This window comes from Onychostruthus taczanowskii, unplaced genomic scaffold (genome assembly GCF_017590055.1).
Source record: "Onychostruthus taczanowskii isolate IOZ18803 unplaced genomic scaffold, ASM1759005v1 scaffold2, whole genome shotgun sequence".
Lineage (NCBI taxonomy): Eukaryota > Metazoa > Chordata > Aves > Passeriformes > Passeridae > Onychostruthus > Onychostruthus taczanowskii.
The window spans coordinates 21,645,895-21,659,215 of NW_024499239.1; the positions used below are offsets into that span (position 1 = coordinate 21,645,895).

At 38.2% G+C, this 13,321-nt stretch overlaps 1 protein-coding gene across 1 annotated transcript in view; it reads right to left on the bottom strand.

The window, feature by feature from the left end:
• CFAP99 (cilia and flagella associated protein 99) overlaps nucleotides 1-13,321 on the bottom strand; it is a 51,959-nt gene that overhangs the window by 18,837 nt on the left and 19,801 nt on the right. Inside the window, exons 5-9 of the mRNA XM_041402992.1 lie at nucleotides 10,851-10,963; nucleotides 8,540-8,720; nucleotides 4,244-4,324; nucleotides 1,126-1,191; nucleotides 127-186 (exon numbers count right to left, since the gene is read on the bottom strand). Coding sequence (XP_041258926.1) covers nucleotides 127-186; nucleotides 1,126-1,191; nucleotides 4,244-4,324; nucleotides 8,540-8,720; nucleotides 10,851-10,963 — 501 coding nt within the window. The remainder of the gene's footprint in view (nucleotides 1-126; nucleotides 187-1,125; nucleotides 1,192-4,243; nucleotides 4,325-8,539; nucleotides 8,721-10,850; nucleotides 10,964-13,321) is intronic.

Sequence of the window (13,321 nt, forward strand, 5' to 3'; positions counted from 1 at the left end):
CATCCCATGCTCCTGCCCAAAGACCTTAGTGTAAAAACAGAGGTTCAGTTGAGTTTCCATGACAAGATTTGCACCGGTGTCAAATTTTCAAGTACATTTGACAGCAGTTCCTTAAAGGTTACTCACCTTGCTCTGGATCTTTTGAGCCTTGAACACTGGTTTACTCTCCATACTGTCATGTATGTTCTGCAGTCCAAACCAAAAATACATTATTTCATTTCAGAAACAAATTTTAAATTACTCAGCAAAAGATATTAGGTATTTATCAAAACTAACATATGAATATTTATCAAATATTCTTTGGAGAGTAACAAATTTGACATATTTTGGAATTGTAATATACATAAAAACTTGCTATGTACACCCAACCTAGTGGGAATATGAACATACAAAGTAGGTCCAAATATTGACTAAAATAGTGCTGAGAAGTAACAGTAGTTCTTTCTTTGACTATGAAATATTACTTACATATATTTATGAATATATTAATCTTTCAACTGAAATAGATACTAAGAGGACGAAATAGGATGTCAAACACACTTAATGGAATTATTAATTAGTGGTAGAATTCTACTGATGCTTATTAATTTAATGATGTTAGCATAGATACTGATGTGAAACTGTCTGGTATCATGGGGATGAACACAATGAATAGAATATGCAGCACTGAAATGCTGAAATGAATATCTTACATACATAGATTGGTGACTTAACTGTGAACTGGGAATCAACCAAAGCAAGGATTCTCTATGAACAGGACCATTATTCCCTCAGCTTGGCTGCTCTGTGGCATCAAAGTTAATGGAAAAATAATATGTGGATTTAGAGAAATATTGCCAGTTTGGAGATTTGTTGGGGCAGTTTCATAGAAAGGTTGCTTGTCTCAAAATTAGGAAAATTATGAAGCAGCACCAGAAGTATAAGAAAAGGGGGTTGTGCATTATGCATGCAAAGAGGAAAATACTGGTATAGGGATGTGAAATGACACTATAGCTATAAATCATAGCACAAAATTCTTAAGCCCAAATAAACATATTTTTTAAATACTCTAAGATATCTTTAAATACTCCAATCATATTTCATCTCCCTACTGGGGAATTTTTCAATGTGTATTTTGCACCATACCTCTCTCTTTTCAGGCTTGATGGTTGCACACCTGAACTGGTTAGTATTTGCTTCCAGGAGCAGATCCTAAAATTAAAACAATTATCTTAAAGAGTGTGGTACATTTAAATTCTCTAAGAATAATTTTATGTCTCAAAAGGTCTTGTAGCCACAACCACTATATTCACAGAATCATAGAACGGCTTGGGTTGGAAGGGACATTAAGGATCATGTATTCACAGAATCATAGAATGGCTTGGGTTGGAAGGGACATTAAGGATCATCTTGTTCCAAAGCCTCTGCCATAGGCAGAGAAACCTCCCACTAGAGCAGGTTGCTCAGAGTTCCATCCCACCTGGCCTTAAACACTTTTAGGGATGAGGCATCCATAACTTTTCTAAGCATCCTGTGTGAGTGCCTCACCCTCCTCACAGTTAAGAATTTCTTCTTAATATCTAATACAAACCTTCCCTCCTGCAGTTTGAAGCCACCCCTCCTCATCCTGTCATTCCCTGCTCTTGTAAAAAGTCTCTCTCCATCCTTCTTGTGAGCTCTCTTCTGGTACTGGAAGACCACAGTCAGGTCACCCTGAAGCCTTCTCTTGTCCAGGCTGAAGAATCCCAATTCTCTCAGCCTTTCCTCATAGGAGAGGTGCTCCATCCCTCTTGGTGGCCTCCTCCACACTTGCTCCAGCAGGTCCATGTCCTTCCTGTGCTGGGGCCCCAGAGCTGAATGCAGAGCTGAAGGTGGGGTCTCACCTGCAGAGGGGCAGAATCCCCTCCCTCACCTGCTGCCCACGGTGCACTGGATGATCCCAGGCCAGGGAGGTTTGTGGGCTGAGTGCCCATGGCTGGGTCATGTCCAGCCTCTCACCCACAGCACCCCCAAGTCCTTCTCGGGGCTGCTCTGTATCTGTTCATGCCCAGCCTGTGCTCTCACTGGGAGCTGCCCTGACCCAGATGCAGCACCAGCACCTGGTGTTACAGCCCATGGGATTCCCTTGGGCCACGTCTCGAGCTTGTCCAAGTCCCTGTGGATGGAGCCCTGTCCCTCAGGTGTGTCAGCTGCACCACCCAGCTTGGTATCACCTGCAGATGTGCTGAGGGAACACTCAATCCCTTCCCTGTGTCACTAATGGAGATGTGAAACAACACTGGTCCCAAGATGGATTCCAAAAGCTTGACTTAGTATTTACATAAATTTTCACTCCTGGTTAAAGACCTGAAGTAAGCAAGTATTGATTTTCTACACAGTTCTGCCTGGCTGTATCCTTTGCACAGGACAGGCCTGATAGGCCTGCCCATATGAAACATGTTGCTTGTCCAGATATCAGCTTAAAAGTATCATAATTATCCATGCCACATCAGTACCATTGGCAGTAACTCTTTCCAGACAGCTGACAAACAATGGCTTTGGTTTTGAGATATATTAGAGAATTATGTTCAGGGTATCACTCCACTAGGGGTTGGTTAAACAGGCAAATCCCTGGCATTAATGACCCAGTCATCATATAGGGAAGTACAGGCAACCACATTTCTAGGTTTTTTTGATATTTATTTTGGTTGTAAACGAAATCTCTAATCAACACTGTGAAACACAGACTAGATTTTCTAATGGCTTTCTGGGCAGCAGCTGATAACATCAGTGTTTCTATAACTGTCTAGAGGGTGGCTTCCAGTGTTCTCATTCCTCACAGATGCTCAGATGTGGTTCTTACAGTTACAGCTACTGCAAAAATGCTATGAAACAAATGGCATTTTTCATACATATTTCTGCTAGGACCCATCATTTCAGCTTGCTTAGCAAACAGTCTAGGGAACTGACCTTTGTGAATGCTTTGGATGCCTTTAATAGCATTCCAGAAATTACAAAAACTGCTGTTATTGTAGCTATAATTTCTGTGGTGGTTTATCTTTGTTTCTTGTATTAATGCATTTTCTTTACTGAAGAATGTGGTTGGTTGTTAAGTAATTTTATAGCTGTCATAAATTTTTGATGGTATAAGCACTGATAGGTGTGCTTTCCCCACAATATGGAAACTATAAAAGGATAAAAAATAATGTTGTATTGTTTTATAATTAAATATCAAGCACAGGTAATGTGATGGACCAGCAAAAGGAATGCAAAGTTTATGCCCTTAGAATCTGTCACACATTAAAGCTTTCACCATAGTTTAGGAACAGAATCCAATGTCCCTTTCACATGGACATGAGGACAGCCCAGAACAGTAATGAATAGACTTGTATTGGCTAGTAAAAACTAGTCAGGCATTTTCAGAATGGGGGTGGGAGAGAACTGATAAAAAGGAGTCATATGGCATACCTTTTATCAAGTTTATATTATTATTTGATTGGATGTGGTGACAACTGTGTGTGAATGGAGAAAGAAAGTGGAAATGGACACTTTATTAGTTCCTTTCCAAGGAGAAGACAACAACAATCTGCTTTAACTATGAGCTACCTCATTGTACAAGATTCATGTCAAAGTTTGGATCAAATAGCTAGTTCTGTTTGTATTTTCCAGGCCCTCCCTTCCTCTGCTGTCTTAACACACAGACCATATACTCTGTTTCTTTACAAACCAGGATGACTTCACTCTCTCAGTCTGCTGAAGGGAATGTATGAAGCATACGTAAGAGTATGAAGTCTGCACAAAAAAGAAGTCAGAATCTGTTGATATTTTAAAACAGTGAATAACATGGTTATTTTTCAGTTATTATAGAAAAAATCCATTAAAAATATTGAACTTATTTTCTAATTTGAAGCCTTAATAAATAAGTGAATACCTTATATATCCACATGTTCATGGGACTAGAAGAACCATTGTGAAGAAAAGAAATTAATCATGTTTCTGCTACTTCACATGGCTGCTTGTAAAATTTCATGTATGGTACTTATATAGTGAGTAAAAGGTGGACCTTGTCCTGGACAATTAGTAATAAAATTAAGAAAGTGGGAAAAGGGTACTAAAACAGAGTAGAGGACACAAACTTCATAGCTCTAGAGAAAAAGCCATGAGCTATTTATTTGCAAAAGCAGATATGTTTCAGATAAAGTTCTAAGATTTGTGAAGATAAAACAGTAAAAAAGAACCAATTTAGAAGAAAGGAAAGGATAGAAGAAGAACAAAATACACTTACTTTTGCTTTTTGGATATTTTTTGTTTTGATTTCCTCTAGTTGCTTTCTTTCCTTTGGAGGCTTATAGATGCTTGGAGGAACCTATGTTAAAAGACAAAAATCTCTAGAATATGGGATATAAAACACTCCCAGTGACATATTCTTGCAGGCAAAAAAAAAAGCTCATCCACTTTCACCGTAGAACAGCAGCTGTTAATTTTTTTAAATATTGATTCTTTTCTATTAGTGCCACTCTAGAAGACAGGGACAGATTCCAATTAGTTGGAACTACCCAGCTTTTCAGTTCTGTTCAATATAACATAACCTCTGCTCAAAAGACCAGAAAGAAAGACAATACTGGCACTAGTACAAGAAAGGCTAAAGCAATAATAAATCCTATAGGTCCTATCAAAGGGAGAAAAATGTTTCCAGAATGGGAACAGTTCTGTTTGGCATTTCATAAACTTGACTTTCACAGCAACAACAGGCAGATAGGGCAGCTCAATAAAGTTAAGCTGTGGCACTGTGTGTGATAGTAAGAACAAGTTACAGACTCCAAAGTAGTTCAGGGAAGAGAAATCCTTTGAAGTTAAATAAATACCCAGGAACTTCATTGTAACTGAGGAGGTCTTTGAGCTGAAATAGTGGGACCCTGAGAAACAAGCTGGAGAAAAGCAGCAGATGTCTCATCCCTCTGGTCTTCCCAGACTTTAGTGTTTAAGCACTGCTGTGAAAAATACACTGGGCAAAATGGGCCTTTGGTTTACCATGGCATGTCCTTGTAAGGGAAAACCATTGGAGGTGTGGATTAAATATTTGGGAGGTGAAGGACTCAGAAGGTCCTTCTAGCATTAGTCAAAGATCTGGAAAGCAATCACATGTCAGCTAAAATGATCAGGACATGACTGGCTGTCAGCTGGATCAGCAGGACACTAGGGACTTCAGGCTGATTTCTGTATTTGCTTGAGCAATACATTTATCCCAGAGTGAGCTCTGAAAAAAGACTGGATTGAAAGGAGTGGGTGAGAGTCTGACAGTTTACTGGACACCTGCCTAAATATTTATCTTGTTAAAAATGTACTAGATCAATTAAAAGTTACAAAATTAATGCAAGGATTAATGGGGAAAATATATATATTCTGTCTTGTACTGGAGGTCAGTTCAGGGAACATGGGAATCCCATCTAGCTTTATTGGACTATAAAATGAACTACACTTTCAAAAAATCATGAATCTGATGGACTTTACACTGCCTTTGCTGTGTGACATCTTTATCTACAGGTAAAACAAAGGCACAAACAGAAGAAGCTAGTAATTAAATGCACTGGTGAGACTGCTCAAGCATTTTTGTGAGCTTTTGAAGTGAAGTAGCAGTGAAAGCATTTCCCAGAAGTATCTAAGAATTTTTATTATGCTTTTATGGATGGAGAAATGAAAGCCCAGAAGATTTGCAAAGGGTTCCACAGGCAGTGAGTATCAGTTTATTTCACTCTTCTTCCTACTCATGTGCTTTACCTGCAAACTGCACTCATCTGCCAGAGTAGCTGAAAATCTCTCCTTAGAAGCTGCTATGCTTATTCCAAGTAATTGAAGGAGGAGCCTTTTCCATCAGCTATTTCAAAAACATTCTTTGCCTTGCGATTTAGCCCATGGGGAAATGGACAGTACCAAGCAGATAGACAGACAGACATACAACCAATTGTTGGAAGAGGATAAAAAGTCACTATAAATAAATCATAAATTACAGCAACAGAGAGACCAAAAAAGGCCTACTTAATCCAAATGTGAAAAAGGAGGTTGGGAATAAGAGACACCAACTTTGCTTTCCCTCCCCAGGCAGTGGTCAGCTTCACATAGCCTGTGGGACATCCCTTAACCAGAGGATTATTTAGGGAGCAGCTACCACAAGAAGCTTAAGGAAGAAAAGAATGAATAATCACTTTGAACTGTGGTGCTCATCACTCTTCCAGTCTATAAAGTTACTGTCATAAAATGGACAAGGGAAAGCTAATGAAATGCTATTGCATTATGTGTTTTTATTTTTATAGATAATATCACAAATATATCGGTGGGTCTGTATATTTGCAAACAAAACCTCTGTATTGGCAAAATTATTTCACCCATTTAAGGATTTTAAACAATCAGTAACTTCACTCATGAAGCACAGCTGAAATAATAGAAAAAATGTCTAAAAAATACATTACATTTAGCTGAATGGTGTTACAATAACATTCCAGTGCAGCCTTTTTTAAATTTTAATATACTATTGGTTTACATAAAAATTTAAAATAAAATAATTGCGTAATATTACCATTTTAGTATAGTGCTGATATTAAAATAATGGATTTTGTTACTCTAGGCCAAGATATCCAAGAAAGTTGAATATGTCTAAATAATTTTGCATGTTATCAGGTTTATGCACCTGTCTCCATTTGTCTCCTTTGCAAACCTCAAGGTAAAGCATTCATTTTTCCCTGTAGAATTGCATTTATGAATGTGTAAATGAATATGGGCACTCTTGTGTCTGCATCCATGTGCTTGTGTGCCAAGGCCAGTGGAGACATGAATTTATAACCTTTACACTAAATATTTGGAGTGAATTGTTTCATTATTAAGTCTCCAAATTAAAATGTTTTTCCTTTTTACTTAGTGACCCCCATTTTGGATGAACATTTATGATGAATGATAACCCTAAGCTTCTAGGGCCATGTTACCCCAAGGCCAGTTACTTTCCAAGGCCAGTGGGGAATCCCATCTCAGTATGGGTCACTAGGAGAACTGCCCTCCCTCTGCAATAACCCAGAGCCCAGCCCTCCTCTGGGAAGGCAGAGTGTGCTCAGCACAGGATGGCAGTGCCATCCCAGCCCCTGACCCAATGTATGTGACACATCTCATCTCACTTGGAAACAAATGCCTGGCATAAAACAATGCTAGAAAGCAGTACCTAAAATAATAATCCTTCTAATTGGAATGAACTAATTGCAGCACAGGGATGCAATAACCTATTGCTGAAATTCCAGATGCCTCCATGTAGTTCTGTACAGCTGTTCCAGTTGGAGCAGTAACTGTGGGTCGTGCTCACAATAGTCCCTGCTGATAAACCATGTCACAACTTCTTTGACAGGTGCATGAGAACCATGAGTAAAAAATTGGTATCTCCTAAAATGACACTTTTGTGAGAAAATAGATGAGCACATTTCTGCAGCAGATTATGGGATGTAATGTGGAAGAGCTTTATTTCTTTGTGTTCCTCTGAATTGCAGACAACCCTCCACCATACAGGAGCCACATTATGGCTGGCTCTCACCCTACTGACCCTCTCCTGCCATGTGAGCTGTGGCTTCAGTCTCTGTTCATTTCAGGATGTAAATTGGTGATACTGGCAACAATGTGGCAAAGTAAACTGAATCTTAATTTGCAGAGAAAGGTACAGAAATGAATAGAAGATATGTCACTACTAACTAATGGCTTTAGATTCACACAAGCTTTAAATTTGCAAACCTGGCCAGAATGTAAACCACACATAGTATAATCCAAACAACAAAATGAACTTCACTAAACGCATCCGCATTAAACCAAATTTATTCTAAGAGGGGCTGCACAGCATAAAGTTCTAAAGTGACAGCAACATGACTCATTCCTATACTGATTAAGTAGTTATTAAATGCAGTTTTTCAGGGCCTGGTATTAAGCTGTTTCAATGTAAAATCCCATTAACTGTATAACACACTACCATTAAATTGCTCTGCCATCCTAAGATGTAAATGGTTTCTAAGAGCATTCAACACATGTATTATTTAAAACCTGAAGTGCTAATACAAGGTGGCAGATAATGCCCAAATCTATGATTTCTAAGCTCACTTCCCACTGCATTTAAATACAGATGATTTTGCAGTCTTTATTAAGTTAGTCATAGTAGCTTAATCCCAGATCCTGTTTGCTTTACCCCAGTGAGACAACATCAGCTGTGGGTCTCTGATTTGTACCAGTGTAACTAAATCACAGTCTGAGACAATAAGTACAATAACTTAGCCTTTCCAAGACAAATCTAGTCTCATTTTTACATGAGCAATGAATTTAAACTGAAAGCTTTAATTTTAGAGATTCAGCATTAAGACAAATAAAAATAAAATTCCACCTTCAAGGAGGAGCTGCAAACCTACAGTCCATCTCATTTCCAGTGAAGCTGCTCCTCCATTTATTTTAATGAAAATTCATTTACAAAAACCCCTAAATTTAGATTATTAACTCTCCTACCAAGATTTTGTGCGCAAGCATACATGAAATTTAGTGTCTTTCAAAAAATAAACGAACTTACAGGTTGTCTTTTTGGCAGTACTGACAGAGGTGCTGGTGAAGGTGGAGGAATGGCACGTGCCTTGGGTACAGTCAAATTGAATTCCTTTGGCTGAGTGACTCTTGAAGTCTTGACAGTGGTGGTACGATTACTTAATTTATCTGTGAGCTTTTCAATCAGTTGCTGCACTTTTGGCTGCCACCTTCAAATAAACCCAGATTTTTCAATTTTATTTTGTTTTTCTCGTTAATACAAACTTACAAAGAGTAGGTGAGGTTGGCATTGGTGCAAATTCTGTAATGCTTTCTGCCATTCAATTTTATTAAAATTAACCTGTGAATCTGTACTCAGGATTTAGCTACACTGTGTTATTTCACCTCTTGATAGATGCTATCCACTCAGATTACTAGTGGTGAAATAGCCACAGTTTTTCATGGAATTTGCAGTTTTTACAGCAACTATCTGGCCAGTTGGTTTTGTGGCAGGACCAGATGAGGAGTCAGAAAAGGAGCTGCCATAGGCTAATTGCACACTTAACAAACTTAGATGAAGAGACTATGAGCAGTGTCTGAGTGCTGCCACATGTACCAACAGAGCATATGCAGATCAATCTTAGAGCACAGGCAGTTCTAACAGAAAAAAATAGAAGGATCCAAGGAGTTTGGTGAATTATCAAATGAGCCTTCATGAGGCTTCAGTGAGCCCTGGGGGCAGCCAAGAAGATTTTGATTTCTGTAGCTTTGGGCTTGTATCAAGGTTCAGACTTCTAAGGATTGACAGGAATATGCAGATTAAAGGTACAACACAAACAGGGTATCACAGTCTAATTACAGGGGCAGCTTCATGCCAGTTATTCTTCCTCTATATATGTTACATCCTTATATATTACACATGCAATGAAACTTCCCCAGAACTTAAAGGCAGATGACAATGAAAACTTACACTAAGTTGTTTGTGTGACTGTTACTCTGTTACTGTCATTACAGGGTGAGGCTTGCAAGTAACTTATGCAAGTAATGAAGCTCCACTAAAATAAATAAGACTCTATTTACCTCACTGATAGTAGAAAGAGGAACACAAAGACACATTTAAAAGAATTGCAGCTACTGAACTCACTAAATTCATCACTGCATCCTCAGACCCTTGAAGGATGTTTCAAACCCAGTAACCAAATCTGGTCTTTAACATTCTTGTATAACTTACATTTGCCACTTCCAGGCAAAACATGGGTTCATTACTCTGAGTGTAACTGACTGTGAAGGACAGCTCCAATAAACTTGGTGCTAATGAAACAAGCAGAGCCTAAGCCTCAGCCTGCATGAATGTATGTGTGCAAGAACTCTGTGGGTATGGATGTGTATCTCCATACCTATATCTGTGTTTTTACATTATTCTAAGCATTTGTTATAACTAGAATCACTACAATGGAATATTTGGAGTCAAATTCTGACTTCAGGTATATCCCTGTGGTCCCTGTAGAACTCAGTGGAATTCAGAATAGTGCAAGCCAAATATATGTTACATATTTGCTAAAGTGCTAATAAACTACACAGTGTGAAAGGATTATTCTGGGGACTTTGATATGACAGAACCAGATGCAAAACTCCTTTTCAGCTGATATTGTTCATAGCCTGTTTTTGTCCGACATTTTTTGCCATCATCTGGGTTAATCCATACTGCATTGAGAAGGATGTGTGACTGCAGCCACACTGGTGTAATTTATGTGGGTAAAATGAGAGTAAAAGGTGACCCAGTAGGCTGCACGAGCTACTATTTCTCCACATAAAAATGTTCCAGTATGGCAAGGGTACAGTTGCTACCATATCACCACCTAACCAATGAGTGGATGCACCTCAGAGCTTTTAAGCTGTTAAATGATGTTGCAACTGTGTAAATAAATACTTGCTTATATGCTTATCTGATTTGCTTAGAAAGGACTTGATGACCACCAGTATAAACAAGTCTGTGGATAAAGCCAAATCAGGGAAGTCAAACATTTTTTCAAATAGTTAATGTCATACAGACGTTGAAGTGACTGATGAGGCATGACTAATATAATTTGAACCTTCTATTTTACTTTTTTTCAGAGTATGAGGTTTTATCTATTCAGGGGCATCAGGAAGCAAATGTACAACAGCTGTGAAAGGACTTTTCTGAGAGAGAACCTTGCCTCTGGGTGAGTAAAAGGGATTGCCAAAGACTTGTGTAGATAAGGAGGGTTCTGAATGACTTCAGTAGGAGAAACACTTTAACAGAAATGTGAGCTTTCAGGGGAAGCTTTCCCCAGCTTTTAAACTTTGAGGTGGCCAGAGGCTACTTAAACACTACTTACCTTAGCAGTGGATCAATCAAGTTCTCTTTTACATACTCTGAATCATAGAAGTGACTCCATTCATCTTTTATCCATGTGTTCAGGTACAAGTCATTGAAGAAGAACCTAAGAAACTAATAATAAGTGGTTCCTTTTAAAATTAATGTTGGAGACATGGTGTATATAAGACTACAAAAAGATAGTTTCTTTTACTACAAACACTGCTGAAGAACTTGCTGGTATTTGACCTTGTAATTACAAACACAGATGCTTGGTATATTTAGGTCCTTATTAGCTGGTGGACAGTCCCATGTCTTTTAGCTCTATTTTGTGAGACACTTGTAGATATTAAAAATTTTTTTGTGGCAAAACAAAAAATAAACTACAGGCTACAACATAGAGATGTGTTGTTTCATCTTTAATTTGCTTCAAACATTGTGAAACAAAGGTTTTATTCAAAATTAATTACTGGTGGAATACACTGATTTTAGTATAATTTTACAGTAGAGTTTCAGAGTCTAATATACCCAAGGTGGACTTCTGATTATTTAGAACTAGAAGACCCATGAAACCCAGAAATATGTCAGGCCAGACACTGCACCTGAATGATTTAAATTCTTTTCAGCTCCCTGGGAAGTGGGCAGAGATAATTGGTGAAAACTATAGTAAATGCTATACAATCTGGCTTTTTCTTTTATTGAAATATAATTAACTGGCATATTCCCATTAAAAGAAAAGACTGAAATTTGGCACATTTATACATTGTAGGGGTCTAGATGCTGTAGAAATAACAACTAACATTTGAACTTCTGTTTGCCACTCCAGTTCACCAGAAGGTCAAAAGCCTTTCTTTAGGTCTTGAAGTATTCAAATGGCCTTTAGAAACACTCTTGAAAAATGGCACTCAGATTCAGCCTGCATCATTTACAGCAATATAAATTCCAATCTTGAACCTTAGCTCTTCCATTAAAATTATTGGGAATTAAAGTACAAGTATGATGGTGAAATAATAACAGTAAAAGCAAAAAGGTCCACTAAATAATTGTGACATTATGAGACATACTGGGAAGCAGTGCACTGTCACTTTGAGAAGCTTCAAATGGAGACTTGTAGAGTTTATTAGATTAGACTTGGCATGAGCCACACCTCAAGTTGTTTTACAGAGCCATAGAGTTCTTTGTATCGAGTTTTTAGTTCTGCAGAACTACCAGGGAGCTTCTTAATTCAGATGTGGTGCCAGGCCCAAGGAGCCTCGGAACTCTGTGAATAATTCAGCTACAAACAACTGAGATTTGATTCAAGGTGTTTGCTGCAGGTGTTCAACAGATCTAGAAAACCTGCTAATTGAAATCCATAGTCTTGATGTGACCATTTCTAAGAAATTAACTTTTATATTTAGCTGTATTTTAATCTATTGTGCTCTTGGTAGTCAAAAGACTGATCAGCACTGCAGGACTAAATGAATATTACCTCCTTGGATTTCCATTCTTGTATAGAAACTCCTGCTGCTCCCTAAATTTGCAGGTGTCAGCTTATCATCACACCATCCAAAAGAAGCTCTTTTATCCCTAAAAGCTTGATTATAAACTAAGTGTTGAATTGTAAAGAGTTGGGGTTTTTGATGCTTCCAGATTCCTGGAGTTTAATAAGCATATGGTCAGGGATGCATTTCATCCCATTGGTCTAGAAAGGCATTCAATGTTCTTACAGAGGATCTTGCACTCTAGCACATGCACAGTAGATTTAATTTGTCACCTAACAGTAATTTGTACTCCTGCAATGTGTAAATACAATGTCAAAGTCTAGACTGAATTCATACCTTCCACCAGAAAGGATGCATGGTGTAGACACTATTTCTAGAAGTGATTGTAACAAAATTGTACATCCAGTTATCCCAGCAGTCAATGTGATTACAGTGAACATATCCCCTACCACATTACTGATCTTATGGGAAACCCTGGCTATACATTAAGTTTACAAAAACCCATATAGACAAGTGTGTATGCAGGAACTATAATACAGTATTGATCATGAGCTGATATACTTCAAATATGACAGACCCTGAGGTTTTGAATTTGTAGGTACTCAGACAATAGACAAGTGTGTATGCAGGAACTATAATACAGTATTGATCATGAGCTGATACACTTCAAATATGACAGACCCTGAGGTCTGAGCTGGTTTTGAATTTGTAGGTACTCAGACAGCTCACAGAAATAGAAATACTGTAGGTGGTGACTTGTAAATATTCCAGGGTTTGGTTTTTTTCACTAGCTTCCATTAAGCTGAACTCCTCCCTCTCTGTGTCCTCTTCTACAGCCTAGTCTCTCCTCAAAGCCTTCAGTCAGTTGTCCACTACAGTGCCATGTGAAACTACACCTCTGAATTGCTATTTCAGCTCTCACTGACTCTCTGTCATATTTGCTGTAACTATCTTTCACAAAGCAACTCAACTAACTCTTCAAGGCAGAGGATACGATAATAAAGGCACA